The sequence below is a fragment of the Spermophilus citellus genome (assembly GCF_964194105.1).
Source record: "Spermophilus citellus genome assembly, chromosome: 1".
In the NCBI taxonomy this organism is placed as follows: domain Eukaryota; kingdom Metazoa; phylum Chordata; class Mammalia; order Rodentia; family Sciuridae; genus Spermophilus; species Spermophilus citellus.
The window spans coordinates 269,140,528-269,165,585 of record NC_138182.1 but is presented as its reverse complement, the minus strand read 5'-3'; the positions used below and the strand labels follow the sequence as shown (position 1 = coordinate 269,165,585).

The 25,058-nt window shown below is 35.1% G+C and overlaps 2 protein-coding genes across 3 annotated transcripts in view; one reads left to right on the top strand and one right to left on the bottom strand.

The window, feature by feature from the left end:
- WDR70 (WD repeat domain 70) overlaps positions 1-25,058 on the bottom strand; it is a 335,155-nt gene that overhangs the window by 278,710 nt on the left and 31,387 nt on the right. The window lies entirely within an intron of this gene.
- Positions 10,775-11,737, top strand: LOC308640820 (calcyclin-binding protein-like). Its single transcript, XM_081278726.1, has one exon. The coding sequence runs from the start codon at positions 10,867-10,869 to the stop codon at positions 11,557-11,559; it is 693 nt and encodes a 230-aa protein (XP_081134852.1). The 5' UTR covers positions 10,775-10,866; the 3' UTR covers positions 11,560-11,737.

Below are 25,058 nucleotides of genomic sequence, written 5' to 3'. Positions count from 1 at the left end.
AAGGAGGAAATCTGAATTTGACTGTTCTAGGTATATCATAGAGGGGAATCATAGAATAACTTTAAAAAAAATTTTTTTGTAGTTGTAGATGGACACAATACCTTTATTTTATTAAGTTTCTTTATGTGGTGCTGAGGATCTAACCCAAGGCCTCATATGTACTAGGCAAGGGCTAGTTACAACCCCAGCCCCCATAGAATAACTTTTTGTGTGTGTATCTAAGACTGGCTTGTTTGACTTAGCTTATTCTTAAGGTTCAACCAAGCTGTAAAATGTGTCAGAATTTCCTTCCTTTTTAAGGTTGAATACAATTTCATTATATGTATATATCATATTTTGTTGAATGATTCATCTGTTGATTATTAACTTGAGTTCCTTCTACCTTTTGTCTCTTATTGGATAATTTTGCTATGAAGATAGGTATGTAAAGAGAAACCTTGATTTCAATTATTTTAGGTATATACTTAGAGGTAGAATTGCTAGATCATATAGTAATTCTATGTTAATTTTTTGAGGAACCTCTGTACTGTTTTTCATAGCAGTATTACCATTTTACATTCCTATCAGCAGCATACAATGGATCCTAATTTGTCCCTTGACTTTATTTGTTATTTTCTGTTTTTGTTGTTTTTAATAAAGCCATTGTAATGAATGTGAAGTGTTCTCACTATGGTTTTTGTTCGAATTTCCCTAACAATTGGTGATGTAGAACATTCTTTCATGTGCTTATTGTTTGTCTTTATATCTTCTTTGAAGAAGTGTCTATTCAAGTCCTTTGTCCATTTTTTAATTGTGTTTTTTTATCATTGAATTTTAGGTGTTCTTCGTATATTTTATTTTATTTATTTATTATTATTTTTTATTGGTTGTTCAAAACCTTACAAAGCTCTTGACATATCATATTTCATGCATTAGCTACAAGTGAGTTATGAACTCCCATTTTTACCCCAAATACAGATTGCAGAATCACATCGGTTACACATCCACATTTTTACATAATGCGATACTAGTAACTGTTGTATTCTGCTACCTTTCCTATCCTCTATTATCCCCCCTCCCCTCCCCTCCCATCTTCTCTTTCTATCCCATCTACTGTAATTCATTTCTCTCCTTGTTTATTTTCCAATTCCCCTCACAACCTCTTATATGTAATTTTGTATAACAGTGAGGGTCTCTCTCCATTTCCATGCAATTCCCCTTTTCTCTCCCTTTCCCTCCAATTCCCCTTTTCTCTCCCTTTCCCTCCCACCTCCTGTCTCTGTTTAATGTTAATCTTTTCTTCCTGCTCTTCCTCCCTTCTCTATTCTTAGTTGCTCTCATTATATCAAAGAAGACATTTGGTATTTGTTTTTTTAGGGATTGGCTAGCTTCACTAAGCATAATCTGCTCTAGTGCCATCCATTTCCCTGCAAATTCCATGATTTTGTCATTTTTTAGTGCTGCGTAATACTCCATGGTGTATAGATGCCACATTTTTTAAATCCATTCATCCATTGAAGGGCATCTGGGTTGGTTCCACAGTCTAGCTATTGTGAATTGTGCTGCTATGAACATTGATGTGGTAGTATCCCTGTAGTACGCTCTTTTAAGGTCTTCAGGGAATAGTCCGAGAAGGGCAATAGCTGGGTCAAATGGTGGTTCCATTCCCAGCTTTCCCAGGAATCTCCATACTGCTTTCCAAATTGGCCGAACCAATTTGCAGTCCCACCAGCAATGTACAAGTGTACCCTTTTCCCCACATCCTCTCCAGCACTTGTTGTTTGACTTCATAATGGCTGCCAATCTTACTGGAGTGAGATGGTATCTTAGGGTGGTTTTGATTTGCATTTCTCTGACTGCTAGAGATGGTGAGCATTTTTTCATGTACTTGTTGATTGATTGTATATCCTCCTCTGAGAAGTGTCTGTTCAGGTCCTTGGCCCATTTGTTGATTGGGTTATTTGTTGTCTTATTGTCTAATTTTTTGAGTTCTTTGTATACTCTGGATATTAAGGCTGTATCTGAGGAATAAGCTAAGTCAAACAAGCCAGTCTTAGATACACACACAAAAAGTTATTCTATGGGGGCTGGGGTTGTAATTCAGTACTACAGCCCTTGCCTAGTACATATGAGGCCTTGGGTTAGATCCTCAGCACCACATAAAGGAACTTAATAAAATAAAGGTATTGTGTCCATCTACAACTACAAAAATTTTTTTTTAAGTTATTCTATGATTCCCCTCTATGATATACCTAGAACAGTCAAATTCAGAAACAGAAATGAGAATGATAGTTGTCAGAGGCTAGGAGAAGGCTGAAATGAGAAGTTGTATAATGGGTATAGAGTTTCAGTTTTACAAGATGAAAAAATGTGGAGAGCAGCCATAATATTAGTCAGCTTTGCACAAGTCACTGTGACCAAAATACCTAACAAGAATTTAGAGAAAGGTAAGTTTATTTTGACTCTTGGTTTCAGAGGTTCAGTCCACAGTGGCAGACTCCATTGCTTTGGGCCAAGGTGAGGCAGAAGGACATCACAGTGAAAGAGCATGGCAGAGGTAACGAATCCTTCCAGGGCATACCCCCAGTGACCCACCTCCTCCAGCCATGCCCCACCTACCTATAGTTACTACGCACAGTTAGTCCATTCAAACTAGGATGAACTGATGGTTACACTCTTATAATTCAATCATTTAACTCATTATTCCTGCATTAACACAGGATCTTTTATGGAATACCTTATATCCAAACAATAACACCTATACAATAATATGAATATATACTACTTCCCATACACTTATATACTTGGGAATATATTCCAAGACCCCAAGTAAATGCCTGAAATTGCAGAGAGTACTGAACACTATAATCTAACACCTGTTGCTATAACTATTGAAGAGACAGCAAAACTAGCCTGAAATTTTCCTTCTTCACAATTTCATGCATAGAAGATTCATTCTTACCACAGATTTATACAACTTTAGCATAGAACTTATTTTTCTTTCCTAAATAAGTCAAGAACTTTCACCTTCTCCTTTAAAAGAAGCATTTCTTGCTTTTCTTTGGTTTAGCCAAATTGCTAGCATCACTTCTCTTTTTTTTTTTTTTTTTTTAATTAAGCTGGGGACTATCCAGGGAGCATCACTTCTCTTGACTTTGGGGCCATTATTAACAAAAATAAGTTATAAAAAATAAATAATATAAGAACTGCAATATTGCAACAATCAATCTTATAACCTAAACAGCTACTAAGACACTGAGAGGCAGGAAGCATATACAGTGTGGATGTGTTGGACAAAGGGATGATTCATGTCCAAGAATACATGGCACAAGATTCTATCATGCAACACCAAAAGGCATACAATTTAAACTTATGAATTGTTTATTTCCAGAATTATCCATTTAGTATATTTGGACCATGGTTGACTATGAGAAACTGCAACCACCAAAAGCACGATCACATCAAGAATTAATAAATGGGGGACTGGGTTGTAGCTTAGTGGTAGACTGCTTGCCTAGCACATGTGAGGCACTGGGTTCAATTCTTAGCACCACATGAAATAAATAAATTAATTAATTAAAGACATTAAATCCATCTATGTGAAATAAATTAATTAATTAAATAAAGGTATTAAATCCATCTACAACTAAAAAAATATTTTTAAAAAAGAATTAACAAATGGATTGATTCAAAATCTAAAAAGCTTCTTCTCAAAAAAAGAAACAATCAATGAGTTGAAGAAAGAGCCTACATTTTGGGAGCAAATCTTTGCCACAGATACATCAGATAGAGCACTAATCTCTAGGATATATAAAAAGCTTTTAACACCAAGAAAACAAACAACCCAATCAATAAATGGGCTAAGGAACGGAACAGACACTTCTCAGAAGATGATATACAATCAATCAGCAAAAAATGAAAAAATGTTCAACATTTCTAGTAATTAGAGAAATGCAAATCAAAACTATCAAGAATACAAGCCAGGCATGGTGGTGCACACTTGCAATCCCAGAGGCTTGGGAGGCTGAGGCAGGAGGATCGCAAGTTTAAAGCCAGCCTCAGTAAAAAGTGAGGTGTGGGGCTGGGGTTGTGGCTCAGCAGTAAGACCCCTTGCCTCGCACATGCAAGACCCTGGGTTCCATCCTCAGCACCACATAAGAATAAATAAGTGAAATAAAGGTATTGTTTCCAACAACAACTAAAAAATAAATATTTTTTTTTAAAGTGAGGTGCTAAGCAACTCAGTATCTCTAAATAAAATATAAAATAGGGCTAGGGATGTGGCTCCGTGGTTGAGTGCCCCTGAGTTCAATCCCTGGTACCCCCCACCCCACAAAAAAAAAAAAAGAATAAGAAAAATAAAATGGGCTGGGGTTGTAGCTCAATGGTAGAGCACTTGTCTAGCATGTTTGAGACACTGAGTTCAATCCTCAGCACCACATAAAAATAAATAATCAAAATAAAGGTATTGTGTCCACCTAAAACTAAATAACAACACACACACACACACACACACACACACACACACACACACATATATATAGTAAAGGTATTGTGTTCATCTACAACTAAAAATATTTTTTAAAAAAAGAATGCAAACCACAATAAGTGTTGGTGAAGATGTGGGGGTAAAGGCAAACTCTTACATTGCTGGTGGGACTGAAAATTGGTGCAACCAATCTGGAAAGCAGTATGGAGACTCCTTAGAAAACTTGGAATGAAGCCACCATTTAATCCAGCTATCCCATTCCTCAGTTTACAACCAAAGGACTTAAAATCAGCATATTATAGTAATGCAAAAAAAATCAATTTTCATAGCAGCTCAATTCACAATGGCTAAACTGTGGTAGCAACCTAGATGCCCTTCAATAGATAAATGTATATATGTCATTATCAATAGATATTGATAATTTCTCAGTACATTGTTAAATAATTTTTGTACTTATGTAAAGACCTAGAAATTCAAAGAATACATTAATTCTTATATTTATCAGAAGTTATATTATCTTTTTTTAAATGCATGATACTATTAATAGATAATAGTATATATACACAATGGAATATTACTCAGCATTAAAAGAGAATAAAATTATGGCATTTGCAGGTAAATGGAGTGGGAGAATGTCATGCTAATCGAAGTAAGCCAATTCCAAAAAACCAAAGGCCAAATGTCCTTTCTGATAAGGGAATGTTGATCCATAATAGGAAGGGGGCAAGGGGAAAATGGAGGAACTTTGGGCAAAGGGGAAGGAGAGGAGGGGACCTAGGGGCAGGAAAGATGGTGGAATGAGATGAACATCATTACCCTAGGTACATATATGACTGCACATATCGTGCAATGCTACATTGCGCACAATCAGAGAAATGAAAAATTGTGCAGCAATTGTGTACAATGAATTAAAATGTATTCTGCTGTCACAGATACCTAATTAGAATAAATAATCTTTTTTAAAAAGCAAGATCACAGATAAGAGAGGACCTATACACTTAAAAAATGCCTAAGATGGCAAATTTTATATTATACATACTATATCACAGTTAAAATTTATTAGCTACAACCCAAAAATATAAATAAAAAACTTTTAACATACATAATCTTAATCTTAAATACTTATAAATGCCCTAATAAGCTGTAGTTAGACTTCAAAACAAATCATTAATCAAATGTTTAAAAGCTTTCTTCAAAAAATTAAAAGTTACATGTCTAATCTACTGCAGGAAGGAAGGACAATTGCCTATCCAATTCTCACAGCTGGTTCCAATCCTTCAATTAAGCAGTACTCCCAAGCTACCTCTAAATTACTTTAAAACCATTCTTGTCCTATTTCGAGCTATAATCTTAGAGCACATTTCTTGTAACATGACTTAAGGGTACATTGTTAAATAATTGTTTGTACTTATGTGAGAACTAAGAAATTCAAAAAAATACATTAATTCTTATATTTATCAGAAGTTATATTATCTTTTAAAAAAGCATGATACCATAAATAAACACAAAGATGACATTTTCTATATTTGTGTGTCACTCAACATGGCAGGTAATAAGCCAAGAGAATTTATACCAAATGATACATTTGTTTCATTAGAAACATTTTCATTAGATACATTTATTTCATTCCACATTTTGTCCCCTTTCCCATCCCTCCTCTCTCCCTCTCAATCTCCTTCTTCCACTCTACTGATCTTCTCTATATCTTTATGATACACAGTTCTCTCCCCCTTCTTCCCTGTATTTTGCTCTATTCTTATCTCACATATATTTCAGAAGCTATCATAAACATGCCTAATCATTTCCAGATGCCCTATAATTTTAAGAGTATTTGGGCTCTTACTCTTATATGCTCTGTAGGTCTGAAGCTCTAGAATCTGAACAGAAATCTCCAATAACTCCACATGCAACCATTGTAAGTCTTTTAACTGCACAGAACCTCAGTTTTTCCACTTATTAAAAAGAGACTAGGTAAATCATGAATTCTAGAATGACATGATTTACCTTCAACTTATTCACATCTAGAATTATGAATAGTACCTTATATCACTGAAAATTCCTTACCTGACCTCCATCTTTTTCATTTCTCTTCACATTGCCAACTACAGTGATAACTCTTCTTTGACCATTTTTCACCAAAAATCATCAATGGCTGTCTACTGCCTTTAGGAACAATCATTGATTTTTCACAACATTCACATATTTTAGAAATTTTTCTACAACATTTGACAAAATGATTATTCCAGATAAAGTCAAACAAAATTAATGTTTCATGTATCTTTCTTTTCTTTTCTCTGGGGTGGGTGAATACTAGGGATTGAAACAAGGGGCACTCTACTACTTATTCCCAGCTTATCTTTTTAATTAAAGCTTTATAGTTATACATAGTAGTTTGTGTCCTGACAAATTTGTACATACATGGCCTTCTATTTCAGTTCATGTTCTCCCTTTTTCCCTCCTCTCCTCCCTCCCTCCATTCTCCTTCCTGTACTCGACTGATCTTCCTTTCACTAATCTATTTTTGATTGGTCTTTCTTCTTACACATAAGGGTGAAATTTTCTGTGGTATATTCATATATGCACACAATATGATTTTTTAAAATTCATTCCACATTTTGTCCCCTTTCCCATCCCTCCTCTCTCCCTCTCAATCTTCTTTCTTCACTCTACTGATCTTCCCTGTATCTTTATGATACCCAGTTCTCCTCTACTGCTTCCCTTTATTTTGCTCTAGCTTCAACATGAGAGAAAACATTCGACCCTTAATTTTCTGACACTGGCTTATTTCACATAGCATGATGTTCTCTATTTCCATCCATTTATGTACAAGTGCCATAATTTTATTCTTCTTTATTCCTGAGTAAAACTCCATTGTTTACATATACCACAATTTTTAATCCATTCATCTATTGATGGGCATATGCATTGATTTGGCTATTGTGCATTATGCTGATATAAACAATGAGTTGGCTATATCACTATAGTATATTGGTTTTAGTTCTTTTGGATAAAAACCAAGGAGTGGTATAACTGGGTCATATGGTGTTTCCGTTCCTAGTTTTTTGAAGAATTTTCATAGTGCTTTTCCAGAGTGGTTGAACTAGTCTGTAATCCCACCAACAATGTCTGAGTGTACTTTTTTCCCCCAATCCTCTCCAGCATTTATTTGTTTATGTTCTTGATAATTGCCATTCTAACTGGAGTGAGATAAAATCTTTGTATAGTTTTGATTTGCATTCCCCTGATTGCTAGAGATGTCGAACATTTTTTCATATATTTGTTGGCCATTTTTGTTTCTTTTTTTTTTTTTTTTTTTTTGATAAGGGAATGCTGATCCATAATAGGAAGGGGGCAAGCGGAAAATGGAGGAACTTTGATTGGGCAAAGGGGAAGGAGAGGAGGGGACCTAGGGGCAGGAAAGATGGTGGAATGAGATGAACATCATTACCCTAGGTACATATACGACTGCACATATCGTGCAATGCTACATTGCATATATTTAGTTCTTTTGCTCATTTATTGCTTATGTGGGTTTCTGGTATTAAGTTTTTTTTAGTTCTTTATATATTCTGAATGTTAATTCCCTGACAGAGAAGAAACTGGCAAAGATTTTTTTTCCCATTCTGTTGGATCTCTCTTCACACTCCCATTTCCTTTGCTATACAGAAGTTTTCAAGTTTGATGATATCCCACTTATTGATTCTCGGTTTTATTTCTTGAGCTTTAGGGATCTTTTTTCCAATAAATAAAGATCTTTTCTCCAACATATATTTTTGGCAACTTTGTCAAATATCAGATGACTGTAAGTACACAGCTTTGTCTGAGTTTTCTATTCTGTTCCAATTGTCTTCATGCCTATCTTGATGCCAATACCATGCTGGTTTTGTCACTATAGCTCTGTAGTATAATTTCAGATCAGGCAATGTGTTGCCTCCTGCATTACTCTTCTTGCTCAGTATTGCTTTGGCTATTCTGGATCTCTTATTCTTTCAAATGAATTTCAGGATTGTTTTTCTAATCCTGTGAAGAATATCATTGATATTTTGATGGGGATTGTATTGAATCTGTATACTGGTTTTAGTAGTATGGTCATTATGACAATATTAATTCTGCCTATTCAAGAAAATTGGAGGTATTTCCAACTTCTAAGGTCTTTGATTTCTTTATTCAGTGTTCTACAATTTTCATTTCACCTCACTGGTTAGAATAATTCCCAATTTTACATGTTTGTTTGGTTTTTGAGGCTATTGTGAATGTGATAATTTTCCTGATCTCTTTCTCTACAGAATCAGTGTTCAAGTATAGAAAAATTATTGATATTGATATATGGGCATTGATACTGTATCCTGATACTTTCTGAATTCATTCATTAACTCTAGAAGTCTTCTGTTGGAGTTTTTTTTTTTTTTTGGATCTTCTAGATATAAGATATATCATCAGCAAACAGATAGTTTGACTTCTTCTTTTCCTATTTGTAACCCTTTAATGTTTTTCTCGTTGAGAATTATATTAAATAGAAGTGGTGAGAGTGGACATCCTTGTCTTGGTCCTGACTTTACAGGAAATGCTTTCAATTTTTCTACATTCAGTATGATGTTGATTTGGGGTTTGTCATAGATAGCCTTTATATCACCACAGATACTTCTGAAATCCAGAGGGTCATTAGAAACTATTTTGGAAAATATAGAAAACATTGACAAATTTCTGGATGCACATGACCTGCCCCAATTGAACAAGGAAGATACAGAAAACCCAAATAGAACAATACCAAGTAATGAAATTGAAACAGCAATTAAAAGCCTTCCAACAAAGAAAAGCCCAGGATCAGATGATTCTTGAGTTCTACCAGAACTTTAAAGACGAACTAACACTAGCCTTTTTCAAATTATTCCATGAAATTTAAAGGGAAGGAATGTTCCCAAATACATTCTATGAAGCCAGTATAACCCCAATACCAAAACTATACAAAGACACATCAAAGAAAGAAAACTGCAGAACATAAATACAAAAATTCTCAATAAATATTAGCAAACCACATTAAAAAATGCATCAAGAAATAGCTTGGCATGATGGCACACACCTGAATTCCCAGCAGCTCAGGAAGCTGAAGCAGGAAGATAGTAAATTTGAGGCCAAACTCAGTAGTTTTGTGAGGCCTTAAGCAAGTTAGTGAGACACTGTCTCAAAACTTTAAAAAGGGTCTGGGTATATAGCTCAGTGACAAAGTGCTCATGTTTTCAATCCCTGGTACCAAACACAGACACACACACACACACAGACACACACACACCAAGAAAATAATAAACCATGATCACCATGATCAAGTGGGTTTAATCCCAGGGATACAAGGTTGGTTCAACATATGCCAATCAATAAATGTAATTTACCACTTAAATAGAATTAAGGATAAGAATCACATGATCATCTCAATAGATGCAGAAAAGGACTTTGATAAAATCCAGTATCCACTCATGTTAAAAATGCTGCAGAAGCTAGGAACAGAAGGAAATTATCCTAGCCCTTTTGATTTTTATTTTGAGATACAGTGTTGCTAAATCACTGAGGCTGACTTCAAACTTGTGGTCCTCCTGCCTCAGCCTCCCAAGCTGCTGGGATTTCAAGTATGTGGAATTATGCCTAGCATAAGTTTCTTATATAATTAGAAAGAAGATAAGTTCTTCACTATACTATACTGAAAAGAGCCTAGCAATGTTACTAACATTTGCTGTGGGTACTTATTTTGATAACTCATTAATACTTGTATTACTAACCCACCTTTATGTCTCATCCATAGTATTAACCATTCCAGGTGGCAATAGAAGAAAGAGGCGTTGAGCTTGCCATGGAGAGGAAAGGCTTATGACAGAATTTGTTTGTATCAACCTGGCTTTCAGGGACCCCTATAAGGAACTCCCACCCACAATATATATTATATATTTAATTTTTTGTTGTAGATGGACACAATATTTTTATTATTTATTTATTTTATGTGGTGCTGAGGATTGAACTCAGGGCCTCACACCTACAAGGCAAGCGGTCTACTGCTGAGCTACAGCCCCAGCCCCTCCACAATATATTTTTAAAAACCTGAAAATTCAACAATAAAAAAGGTAATAACCCAACTGAAACATGGGCACAAGGTCTGAACAGCATATTCCTCCAAAGAAGACGGAACAATGGTCAATATCAATCACATGAAAAGAAGTTCAACACCATTTTTCATTAGGAAAATGTAAATCAAAATCACAATGATATACCATTTCATAGCTACTAGATGGCTATAATAAAAAAGACAAACAGCTGTGGGGGCATCGCTCGCGGTGGGCGCGCTTGGCGCTGCGTTTCCTGTCTCCGGTGCACGGCTGCAGTGCGGGCCCGCGGGCTGACCCAGCCGGACCATGGCTTCAGCTCTGGACAAGCTGCAGAATGATCTAGAAGAGGTAAAGGTGTTGCTGGAAAAGACCACTAGGAAAAGAGTACGTGATGCCCTTACAGCAGAAAAAAACAAGATTGAGACAGAAATAAAGAACAAGATGCAACAGAAATCACAGAAGAAACCAGAACTACTTGACAATGAAAAGCCAGCTGCTGTGGTTGCTCCCATCACAACAGGATATACTGTGAAAATCAGTAATTATGGATGGGATCAATCTGATAAATTTGTGAAAATCTATATCACTTTAACGGGAGTTCATCAAGTTCCTGCCGAGAATGTGCAGGTTCGTTTCACAGAGAGGTCATTTGATCTTTTGGTAAAGAATCTAAATGGGAAGAGTTACTCCATGATTGTGAACAATCTCTTGAAACCCATCTCTGTGGAAGGCAGTTCAAAAAAAGTTAAGACCGATACAGTTCTCATCTTATGTAGAAAGAAAGCAGAAAACACACGGTGGGAGTACTTGACTCAGGTTGAAAAAGAATGCAAAGAGAAAGAAAAGCCTTCATACGACACCGAAACAGATCCTAGTGAGGGATTAATGAATGTTCTAAAGAAAATTTATGAAGATGGAGATGATGATATGAAGCGAACCATTAATAAAGCCTGGGTGGAATCAAGAGAGAAGCAAGCCAAAGGAGATACAGAATTTTGAGACATTTAAGTCTTTTTGGGAACTGTGATGTGGAAATATGGATGTTTCCAATAAGGGAATGTTGGAGAGCTGCACATATAAATTTGACATAACTATTTACAGTAAAGGCAGTAAATTCTCCTTTACTGGAGGATTTATTTAAATAAAATGTGCTTATTAAATACTTACTCCAAAGATGGTTTCATTGGTACCTGGTCATTCCCCCACCCGGCACCCCCAAGAAAGAGTTATATGGCATTTTCATTGAAATGTAAAAAGCAAGTCCTGCCTCATGAAAATGATAAATTATGTATTTTTGTTCAGCTAGAAGTATTTGCTTGCCTTTAAGTTAGTGACATCAGTTCCCACCAATGTAATAAGAGTAAAACCTGAATTTTTGCATAAAATTCAGTTGTACACGTCCTTGGAAGTTGCTGTAGAGTGATTGCTTATTTCCAGCGTAAGCAATGCATTACCATACACTCAGTCACGTGCTTCTGTGTAGATTTAAATGCATTTGTTTACGAATACAGAATTGAAATTGAAACTAAATCAAAACAAGGATAAGCATCTTTGTAGGAGCAATTAGGTCTGCTGTGGATCAGATGGCATATAAAGGTAATAACCATTAAGCCAAAAAGAATTTGAAAATCCATCTATTTCTAGGTTCAATAAAGTTGGTTTTTTATTAAAAAAAAAAAAAAAAAAGACAAACAAAGGCTGGGATTGTGGCTCAGCAGTAGAGCGCTCGCCTAGCACGGGCGGGACCTAGGTTCCCTCCTCAGCGCCACGTACAAATAAAGGCATTGTGTTTCGTACATCTACACTTAAAAAATAAATGTTTAAAAAAAAAGATTTATTAAAAAAAAAGACAAACAAAATAAACAGTGAGGATGTGGAGAAACTGAACCCTCATTTACTATTGGTGAGATTGTAAAATGATGTGGCCATTTTGGAAAACAGTTTTGTAGTTCCTCAAAATGTTAAAGACAGATTTACCATGACACAGCAGCTCTACATCTAGATACACAACCCTCAAAAAGAAAATATACAGCGTACAAAAACTTACACATAAATGCTCATAGCACCATTTTCTATAATAGTCAACAAGTAGAAACAATGTAAATGTCCATCATCTGATGAATGAAGAAATGTTGGTATATCCATATAATGGAATATTGTGGCAAAAAAAGGGAATAAAGTAGTGATTCATGCTACATGGATGAACACTGAAAAGTGAAAAAAGGCACACAAAAAAACATATATATGTGTGATTACAGTTATAGGAAACGTTCAAAATAGGGAAATCCATAGAGACAGAAATTAGATTGGTAGGTAGAGACTGCTTAGCATGCACAATGCCTTAGGTTCAATCCTCCCAGCACCACAAAAACAAAAAACAACAACAATCCTTATGGTTCTTACCACTGAGCTGAAGATGCAGCTCAGAGATAGGAGTGCTTGCCAACCACATGCAAGGTCATGGGGGTACAGGAAATTAAAGCTAAAAGTTATAGGGTTTTTTGGGGGGAGATGAAAATGTGTTCAAAATTGGATAGTAATGATGATTATACCACACAGTCAACACACTACACACCACTATATACTTGAAAATAATGAATTTTGAAATATATAACTAATATCTCAATAAAACTCTTATTGAAATATAAAATAGAGGATGACAACAAGTGGGGAGGTAGTCCAAAGGAGGAGGAATTAAATTCTATTTTTTGAATTTTCAAAATAAGAAAAATGATCTACATTCACAGGGAAATAGAGCTAGAATCAGAAAAATAAAAAAGATCCCTCCTTTATGAAGAAGATAGGTCTTACACAGTACTCTATAAGGGTCACTGCTTACAGAGACTGCCACATGAATGGAATTGTACTAAGCACTGTCCAGCACCCAAACAGAAGGAAAAGCATGTTGGAATGCATAAAACAGTCCTAATCAAAGAATGTATGAAAGGGAGCATAAGGCGAGCCTATGAAAGTCAAGGGATGACCCAGAAAGGAGAATAGGACACAACTAGTAGTGAAGTATGGCATATGGGAAGCACATGGATTCTGGAACCAATTCCCTAAATTTGAAATCTGGCTCCACCATTTACTACTGGGTGGCCATGGGGAAGTTACTTAACATTTCTGAGTTATCAATTTCTTTATCTGTCAAAAGGGGTTAACCCTACTTTCACTTCCTTGAAGTAATGGAAGGACTAACTTCATTCATTTTAAGTGCCTGAAATATCAGTATACAAAGGAAGTATCTACTGTAGGTACTATCATTTGAGTCTAGACTTCAGTTTATGCTTATTTCTTTATCATAAATAAAACAAAACCTGTGGCTTAACAGTGAACTCCTAATTTGTTATCACTTTTTAAGATAGTGAAAACTAAGACCATGCTACTAATTTCTTCACTTAATAAAAATGTTTAATGGCTTTACAGTGTACAATCATTGTGGGATGCAAAAGTAAATAAAGACTCCCTGATTCTAATCCAGATCAGTAGTGAAATGGCAAACTCACCACCCAACAGCTGCCTGGTAGGCTATGTGATTCAACTTGGTGGTCTTGGTCTCATTTCAAATTCACAATTAGCTGCACTTCTAGCCCTTGGCAACAAATAGTATAAACAAAGTGTCTTTTCAAATAAGAATCAAGATGTATAGATAAATTCTTTTTAATTTTTTGTAGCTATAGATAGATAGCATGCCTTTATTTTATTTTTTATTCATTTTATTTATATGTGGTACTGAAAATTGAACTCAGTACCTCACACATGCTAGGCAAGCGCTCTGCCTCTGAGCTACAGCCCTAGCCCCTCTAGATGAATTTGAAAAGTCAGTTCTGTCGGTGCTGCTTTTATATGTATGTGTGCTGTTCTATTAATTTGGCACTTTAAAAACATAAAATTTATTCAAGGCAAATTTTATCATTAAGATAACAGAAAGCACCCACTTCTATTAAAGGATAAATTCTATCAATATTGGTAAATACTCATTATTTTAGGAGCATTTTTTAAAATTAAAGCATTAAAAAAACCTTACAATCGATACCTGCTAATATTCCACTTTCACAGATAAACAGAAAGAATGAAAGATTAAGGAAGTTATTTTACTTTCAAATACTGTATTTATAGCTACTAAACTAAAAACCTAATATGGTTTTCTGTGGCTGTATTCATTAACGTAATTTAGAAGAGCACATAAAGTAATTATGTGATTTTGAGTTCTTAAGAATACTTAATGGGGGCTGGGGTTGTAGCTCAGTGGTACAGCACTTGCCTAGCATGTATGATGCGCTGGGTTCAATTCTCAGCACCACATAAAAATAAATAAATAAAATAAAGGTACTGTGTCCACCTACAACTAAAAAAAATTTTTTTTAATCTCTCACCAAAAAAAAAATGAATGAGGTATAATTTTATGGGAAGTGTGAAGTAATTATTCTAGCTAAAATTTATAACATAATATCCTGAACTTTATAGGATAGACTTTGGCAGGATTATTATTTAGAGAGCTGTTTTGAAAAATATTCAAGGCTTTTGTCAATTCTTTCAAAGAGGCAGAACTCTATCTTTTAAAAATATTTTTTACTTGTAGATGGACATAAAACCTTTATTTTATTATTTTTATGTGGTGCTGAGGATCAAACCCAGTGCTTCATATGTGCTAGGCAAGCACTCTACCACTGAGCCACAACCCCAACCCCTGAACCCTATCTATTAAAATCATCTATCATTCTTGTCAATTTTCTCTTTCTCAGTTAGGAACTGGTCTAACCAGATCTCATTTGACAATGACTCTGGGTGAAGTGCAGGACTTTTTAAACATCATTTCCATGGACTTAATGAAATTTTGTACCAGTAAGATTTGCAATTCACTGTACTATATATACTATATTGTCAGATGTTTAAATGTTTACCAGAGTATAATGCTGAATACTTACATATTAAAACAACTTGTAACTGAGAGCTCAGCCAGATAATAGTCTGTCTTCCTTATTGCACTTACAGTACACTAATATCTGTATAAATTAGTCCATCTTCCTAACAGCATGCTAATTACTTAAAATAAAGAAAATAGTCCATATAAGTAGTGTCCGCTCACCTAGCAAATGTACAAAATGTTTGTGGAATAAAAGAAAGACCACTGCTCAGAGAAAGAAAGCACCCTTAAGAGGATACAAAAGCCCATATGGCAATGGGAATCTTAAAAATGACCCCAGCCCAGGTTAGGAATGTAGCTCAGAGGACAACACCTGCCTAGCATATGCAAGGCCCTCGGTTCAATCTCCAGTACCACACAAACAAACAAACAAAAAATGACTGCAGTCTTTGACAAGGGAACTGTGGCAGGACCAGCCTAGAAATGTGATAATGGAATATGGGCTCCTGGTATCTAAAGTAGAACTGTGACTAGTTCAAAATCACTTTGATTCAGTGAAGTGCTTACAGAGAAGAGAGCAACCATGAAAAAAACAAAGGATAGAAATTAATTCATTCAACCAATATATCCTGAGCACCTACTATGTCACAGGGACCTGTGCAGCCACTGTAGATACAGCAATAAAACAGACAATGTGACTGCCCTCATGGAACATAATGTTTATAAAGAGAAATACAATAAACCAATAAACAAAAGTGTCAGATAAGTACCATAAAGCAGTGACATGGAAAACAGTGAAATAAGCAGGGAGGTACTTATATAAAGTGTTCAGAGGAGGTAACACTTGAGCAACATCCAAATAAAATGAGGGAGTCATATGAATCTCTGGGTACCATTTCATGAAGCAGGAAAATAAATAGAGGGGGCTAGGGATGAGATTCAGTGGTAGAGCACTTGCCCTGCATGCAAAAGGCCCTGGGGGGAAGGGGACACTAAATAGAAAGATTCCATGTTAGAGCAAAAATAGTAAAAAAAAAAAAAAAAAATCACTGAAAAGACTGTATGACCAGAGAACAGTGTGAACAAGACAGGGAGTGGAAGCAGATGGATTGGATTTCTCAACAAAGTGATGGGGAAGAAGCTACAGGGTTTAGAACAGAGAAGTAACAAGGCCTAGTACACGTTTTTTTATTTTATTTTATTTTTTGGTTCTCAGAGCTAAACCAAGGGGTGATTAACTACTGAGCCACATCCCCAGCCCTTTTTATTTTAAGGAAGGGACTTGCTAACTTGCTGAGGCTGGCCTCAGCCTCCTAAATCACTGGGATTACAGGCATGTGTCACCACACCCAGGTAATACCTATTTTTTAAAAAAGTTTGAGTTACACTGGTGATCAGAAAAGTAAACCTTATGTGACCGTACAAATGAAAATCTTAAGAAGGGCCTATCCGGGCTGCGGATGTGGCTCAAGCAGTAGCGTGCTTGCCTGGCATGCATGCGGCCCGGGTTCGATTCTCAGCACCACATACAAACAAAGATGTTGTGTCCGCCGAAAACTGAAAATTAAATATTGAAATTCTCTCTCTCTTTAGGAAAAAAAAAAGAAGGGCCTATCCTTAGAATTCTTGCTGCTAAGTCTTATCATGTTACCTAAAAAGTTTAAGATAAATTTTAGAAGCATTTGTTGTAATATTGTCAAATACCAAAACAATATAAAATTAATTATTCCAGCATTAATCTCAATCTAAAATTCACTTATTCCAATTTATAGAAAACATTTATCAAAGATTTTCTCTTTTTTTCCTTACACTGTAGGCAGGTGACGGCTGAGGAAAAAAAATGGATTTTTGCCAAAATGCTGCTACTGCCCCCTAGTGCCCATTTCAAAGAATGAACACCTTCACAAAGCAGTTTGAAAATGCTAAGGAATGCATACACTGAATTTTGGAATAGAGCTTCTAGCATCCTCTGCTGACAGGATTTTGCAGGTATAATTAAATTGCCTGGCTTTAAATAATACTAATTTTCCTTTCAAGTTAAAAATCATTAAGCATTCTCACACTGCTTTTTAAAAACTTTTCTTCCTAGCTTCAATTAAATCAAAATTAATCATTAAATCAAATATTGATGATGATTATAAAAACGATAAAACCCTACATTTTTGAGTGCTCGGTATATGCCAATTCAGGTTAACTCTTCATGAATCAGTTTATTCTCAAATGAATTCCTGAAAACTAAAATAAATGTTGGCCATGGTGGTACACATCTGTAATCCCAATAATTCAAGAGGCTGAGGCAAGAGGATCACAAGTTCAAAGCCAGCCTCAGCTACTCAGCAAAACCCTCAGCAACCTAGTGAGTCCCTGTCTCAAAAAATAAAAAAGGCCTGGCAATATAGCTCAGTGGTAAAGTACCCCTGGGTTCAATCCACTACCAAAATATAAATTCTGAAAAAGAAGAGAAGTTTTAGCCACTTTTAATTCTTTAACTTTTCCCTATGTATGAGGAAAAGAGACTGACTGATACAGGTGGTTGGCAATGACCAACGCCAAAGGGATGAAAACTCTCAGAACAGAAAGACAGAGAAGCACAGTGGTGGCCCAATTTGGACTCTCAATCACAGAACGTGCCAGCCAGGGAGTCATATAAAGTTCATGAAAAACAGGTGCTCACAACTAAAAACGCACTGTTACATCCAGCCCTTAGTTACGGTCATAAAATCTAAATTTCAATTTTCTGTAATAATGGGAAACAGAATAGCAAGAATGAGGAAAATCCTCAATAATCCCAAAGTCTCCATTTAATCATGAGTTACAACATTCTTCACCTTAAAAAAAAACTGGTTCAGGGCTGGGGTTGTGGCTCAGTGGTAGAGCACTTGCCTCACACATGTGAGGTATTGGGTTTGATCCTCAGTACCAAATAAAAATAAATAAAGATATCGTATCCCCTATAACTAAAAAAATATTAAAACAAAAAAAACTACTGGGGCTGGGGTTGTGGCTCAGTGGTAGAGTACTTGCCTAGCATGTGTGAGGCACTGGGTTCAATCCTCAGCATTACATAAAAATAAATAAATAAAATAAAGAAAGGTATTATGTTCATCTATAACTAAAAAAATTAAAAAAAAAAAAAAAGAAGATCTTCTGGGGGGGATGGGGTTGTGGTTCAGCGATAGAGCGCTTGCCTAGCATGTGTGAAACACTAGGTCACTACGTTAAATTCTCAGCATCACATATAAGCAAATAAAGAAAGAAAGAAAGAAAGTCCATCAATAACCAATAAAACTTTTTTAAAAAGACCTTCTGGGGGCTGGGGATGGTGGCTCAAGCAGTAGCACACTCGCCTGGCATGCGTGGGGCCTGGATTCAATCCTTAGCACCACATACAAATAAAGATGTTGTGTCCACCGAAAACTAAAAATAAATAAATAAATAAAAGAATTATTAAAAAAAAAAAAACACCTTCTGGTTCATGTACAATAATAGGAATGGTTAAAAAATTATTTTTCACCTCCTTTCTCTAACCCTTCCCACCTTAATTTTTGTTTACTTATCTCATTACAAAAAATAATAATAAAGCTTCAAATTCTATTTTAAAGAACAATTTTATACAATGGTGTATAAGTAAAATGAAGTAAAAAATGAGTGATATACATTAATATTTCCAATCCATGATTTAGGCAAACTAAGCCTAACTACTTATCAGTAAGTAAAGTAAAATGTATATGAATAAAATGTAATGTATTTCAGCAGTGCAGTTTATAACATACCTACTAACATGTACTCTGGTAATTTTCCTTCAAAATTCTGGAGCTATCAAAAACTCATGTTGAATAGCCTCAAAAAAAAAATAAAATGCCTGGGAATCAATCTAACAAAAAACGGTGAATGACCTTTACAGTGAAAACCACATAACACTAAAGAAAGAAATTGAAGAAGACCTTAGAAGATGGAAGGATCTGCCATGCTCTTGGACAGGCAGAATTAACACTGTCAAAATGACCATCCTACCAAAAGCATTATGCAGATTTAATGAAATTCCTATTAAAATCCCAATGACATTCTTCATAGAATGAGAAAAAGCCATCATGAAATTCATTTGGAAAAATAAGAGGCCCAGAAAAGCCAAAGCAATCCTTAGCAAGAAGACTGAAGGAGGAAGCATCACAATACCAAACCTTAAACTATACTACAGAGCCATAGTAACAAAAACAGCATGGTACTGGCACCAAAAACAGAATTGAAGACACAGAGACAAACCCACATAAATACAGTTATCTCATACTAGACAAAGGCACCAAAAACATATATTAGAGAAAACATAGCCAATTCAACAAATAGTGCTGAGAAAACTAGAAATCTACATGTAGCAAAATGAAATTAAACCTGTCTCTTACCCTATACAGAACTCAGCTCAAGTGGATCAAAGACTTAGGCCCTAGAACACAGACCCTGCGCCTAATAGAAGAAAAAGTAGACCCAAATCTCTCTATGTTGGCTTAGGAACTGATTTCCTTAACAAGACTCCTAAAGCACAAGAAGTAACATCAAGAATCAATAAATGGGATGGAGGGCTGGGGATGTGGCTCAAGCGGTAGCACGCTCGCCTGGCATGCATGCGGCCCGGGTTCGATCCTCAGCACCACATACCAACAAAGATGTTGTGTCTGCCGAGAACTAAAAATATATATATATATATTAAAAATTCTCTCTCTCTCTCTCTCTCTCTCTCTCTCTCTCTCTCTCTCTCTCTCTCTCCTCTCTCACTCTCTCTTTAAAAAAAATAAAAAATAAAAAATAAATGGGATGGATTCAAACTAAAAAGCTTTTTCTCAGCAAAGGAAACAATCAAGAATATGAAGAGAGAACCTATAGAATGGGAGAAAAATTTTATCACATGCACCTCAGATAGAGCACTAATTTCCAGGATATAGGAAGAACTAAATAAGCTCAACACCAAAAAGACAAACAACCCAATCAATAAAGGGCTAAGGGACTGAACAGCACTTCACAGAAGAAATACAACTAACCAACAAATATATGAAAAAAATGTTCAATATTTCTACAATCTGAGGAACGCAAATCAAAACTAGATTTCATCTCAGTCTAGTCAGAATGGCAATTATCAGGAATACAAGCAAGGGCTGGGGTTGTGGCTCAGTAGTAGAGTGCTTGCCTAGCATATGTGAGGCACTGGGTTCGATCCTCGGCACCACATAAAAGTAAAATAAAGGTATTGTGTCTACCTACAAGTAAAAAATAAATGTTTAAAAAAAAGAATACAATCAATAATAAATTTCGGCAAGGATGTAAGAGAAGAGGCACACTCATACACTACTGGTGGTTGCACACTGGTGCAACCAATTTGACCCAGCTATCCCACTCCTTGGTGTATACCCAAAGGACTTAAAAATCAGCATACTACAGTGACAAAACCACATCAATGTTTATAGCAGCTCAATTCACAACAGCTAAACTATGGAACCAACCTAGATGCCCTTCAACAGATGAATGGATAAAGAAAATGTGGTACATAAACACAATGGACTATTACTCAGCCCTTAAGGAAGAATGAAATTATGGCGTTTGCTGGTAAATGGATTGAGCTTAGATTATCAAGTTAAAAATCATTAAGCATTCTTACACTGTTTTTTAAAAAGTGAAATAAACCAATCCCAAGAACCAAAGACTAAATGTTTTCTCTGATATGAAGATGCTAATTCACAATAAGAGGGGAAGCATGGATAGGGAAGACTAGAAGTACTTTGGATAAGACACAGGGGAGTGAAGGGAGGGAAGGGAAGTTGGGTAGGAAGGACAGGAGAATGAATTGGACATTTTGACCTATGTGCATATATGATTACATGACTAGTATAATCCTACATCATGTACAACCAGAAGAATGAGAAGTTATATATGTCAAAACGCATTCTATTGTCATGTATAACTAATGAGAACAAATTTTTTAAAAACTCATTGAGAAAGCAGAATAATAAGGAACTATGATTTATACAATTTAATCAATCACATTCTACCTCAGGGCAGCTCTCACAATTATTAAACTATTATGTAAATAAATTATAAGGTCAGGACAAGGCATATATAATGGTTCTTTAGGAGATGTTCACCTTCATTTCTTCACTCATATTTGCTTGTTCTTCTATCCCTACTTTCATTTTCTATGTTAAAACTAAGGGTCAATGTGTCATAAAGGAAAAAAACTAAAATGTCATAAAATGAACATTTTGATTATAAAAACCAAAAAATGTTTTATTTCATTTTAAAAATATTACTTCTATACATACTATATAGATGCTATAGGGGTTTTTAAAAATGACTATCTTTTATCTTCTAGTCTCTGTACTTGAGATCATGCCATATGATTGCAAAAGGGAGGCAGAAGAATTAAGACAAGGAAAAAATAATGATTTAACAAGGAAAACAATTTAAGTTTGCTAAAGAAGACAGAAACCAAGCCTGGGAAGCAGCACATGCAGCTGACATCTGGAAAAGTTGCTTAGAGGAAATCACTTTTGAAATGTCCCTAAAGGCTGGTCAGAACTTCAATGAATTCTCATATTGAAAGCACTGAATGCACAGGGAAGGAAAAATGGAGGAATGGGAAACAAACATTGAAGTTTTGATCAGTGTCATCAAAATTAACAACTCCCTTTATCAGAGAGAATTAATGGGCAAACAGGATTGGTGAGGTCTGATACATTTATCAATCAGATCTTCTATGTATCACTCCATTCTGATGAAAGATAAGACATGTCATTGAAAAAATATTCTGAATTACTAATGAACCCAGTGCTAAGAAATTACTTATGTTAGTTGTATAAATAATAAAGAAGAGTGCGTAAAACCTGCTATTAAAAATGATAACCATAAATTCAACTGAAGGCAAATAGCTTATTTTGTTTAGACCTATAACTTGCTTACTTAACAAGGAATATTCCCTAAACAGTGAAACATTCAAAATGTACTTTCTATTAAGATCTTTTACTGAAAATTCTTTTGTAAAGTTAAAGAAAAAAAGACAGTTTTTCTATCTTCCTTTACCTGATGGGCATTCCCCATGATTCTGTATATAAGTGAAAGAGATGGACATATAGTCAAGCTTGCCTAGATCTTTGCTGAAACAAGTTTCATAAAGCTTTCCTTAACCCTTTTTGTCCTATCATCCCAGATGTGAAATACCTATAAAAACCTAAATTGAGCAACAAATACACCACTTGTGAAAACTTTGAAAAAATTACTGTTTTTAGAGGTCTACTTTTTGAGAAAAGCAATAGGTAAGTGATTAAAACATCTGAAAAATACATATATATTTGAAAAAGTACATATATATGAAAGGATATGCAACCTCTATATTATGATTCCTAATCTATTTTAATTCACCTTGGTTGGTTTTGTTGAAATGTTCACAGAAACTGAAATTGAAAAGCTGAACCTTAATAGGTTAATTAAATGAACCATAAAGACTACAATTCATTTCTGAAGAAAAACAGTAAAATAAGCAAACAAGAGAATCAGCCAGACACAAAAATAATTAAAATTAAATCCATGCATGTTAATACAGAAAACAAATCCTAAGAGTTTGAAAACTGTATCAGTATCCATAAATTTCATGTTCTGTTCCTTTGGAGAAAGGAGCTAATATTCACAATGTATGCAGTAAAATAAAATATGCATAATGAATAAATAAATGTGTGTGTGTGTGTGTGTGTGTGTGTGTACGTGTGCCATACAGTATCAAAGGACTATTCACAATGGCTAAAAAGACATAAAAACCAAAGTAAATAAATAATTTACTATTGCTATAACTGAAAGTACCAAACACTGAGTATAAATATACATTCAGTGCATAGTGGCTAGTTGCCCTCTATAATCCATCCTTTGGTATTGGAAGCTGAATTTCTGATTTCCAAAATAAATATTATACTTCTTAAATGAAAGAAAAATGTAAATTTCAAAACTATTAGCCTTCTTTACTTTATCCTTTCTGTCTTTCTACTAACAGAACTGTACAAATAATGGCAATCTCTTGAGCATCCATCTTGAAGCTCATAAATTGAGGATTGTCATGGGGGGAAAAAAAAAAACAGAGGCAACCTAAGTCTGGAATATTCTGAACCTGCAAATCAGTCTGGTCCATTTAATGACTAATTCACTGAGAAAGAAAAAAACATTTTTATCTTGGTTAAACCACAGCTATTTTGAATTTTCAGTTACCAGCAGCTCAAGGCTCAACCTCACAGGCTACCAAATACAGGAGATAGCATAGTACTGTTAAAGTAGCATTAACCGTCTGGATGTAAACAGCAACACGATAACTTAATAGCCAGGTTTAGGCAAGGAAATAAGGTTGGGTTAATTAATTAATTTCTGTAGGATGAAAGAAAAAGAAAACTAAAAAATATTCACTGATTATTTAATGCTTATTCAAATTCTTTTATTATTCACTGATTATTTAATGCTTCTTATTCAAATTCTTTTATGATTCACTGATTATTTAATGCTTCTTATTCAAATTCTTTTATTATTGGAAAGCTTTATATTCTTAATATTCAGACACATCTTTTCCTAACTTTCCTAATTTTTTGTTGTTGTTCTTGTTGTGAAACATTATCCCTTTCATTTTTAACCCTTAAAATACACACTGTTAATCTATTATAACTTCTCTTATTAATTCATTTTAAGGTACAGCCAAATCAACTCTAATAATATTCTCATTTCTAATTAGTCCTGATCATTTCAGTTACCCTTAATTAGCAAAAATGCCTCTAATACACCAGGCATGGTGGCACACACCTGTAATCCCAACAGTCTGGGAGGCTGAGGCAAGAGGATCACAAGTTCAAACCCAGCCTCAGCAACTTAGCGAGATCTCGCCCTGTCTCAAATTTTTAAAAAAGAGCTGGGGATGTGGCTCAGTGGTTAAATGTCCCTGGATTCAATCCCTGGTACCAAAAAGTTAAAATTAAAAAAAATTGGGGCTGGGGTTGTGGCTCAAGTGGTAGTGCGCTCGCCTGGCATGCGTGCGGCCCGGGTTCGATCCTCAGCACCACATACCAACAAAGATGTTGTGTCCGCCGAAATCTAAAGAATACTAAAAAAAAAAAAAATTCTTTCTCTCTCCCTCTCTCTCTCACTCTCTTTAAAAAAAAAAAATTGGGGGGCTCAGTGGTAGAGTGCTTGACTACCATGTGCGAGGCCCTGGGTTCAATCCTCAATACCACATAAGAATAAATAAATAAATAAAGGTATTGTGTTCAACTACAACCAAAAAATAAATACAAAAATTTAAATGTCTGGGCTGGGGATATGGCTCAAGCAGTAGCACACTCGCCTGGCATGCACAGGGCACTGGGTTCGATCTGCAACACCACGTAAAAATAAAATAAAGATATTGTGTCCACCTAAAACTAAAAAAATAAATAAATATTTTTTAAAAATTTAAATGTCTATAATATTAGTAATGTGACAGCTGTCATCTCTATTTAATTCCTAATTTTAAAGAGAATGTATCTATTGCTCCTTAATTATTATAAACCTGACTGCTATAAGGAAGCATAAATAACTTATTTAACATAGTATGAAACTTCCCTTTTAGTTTCATTTTTAA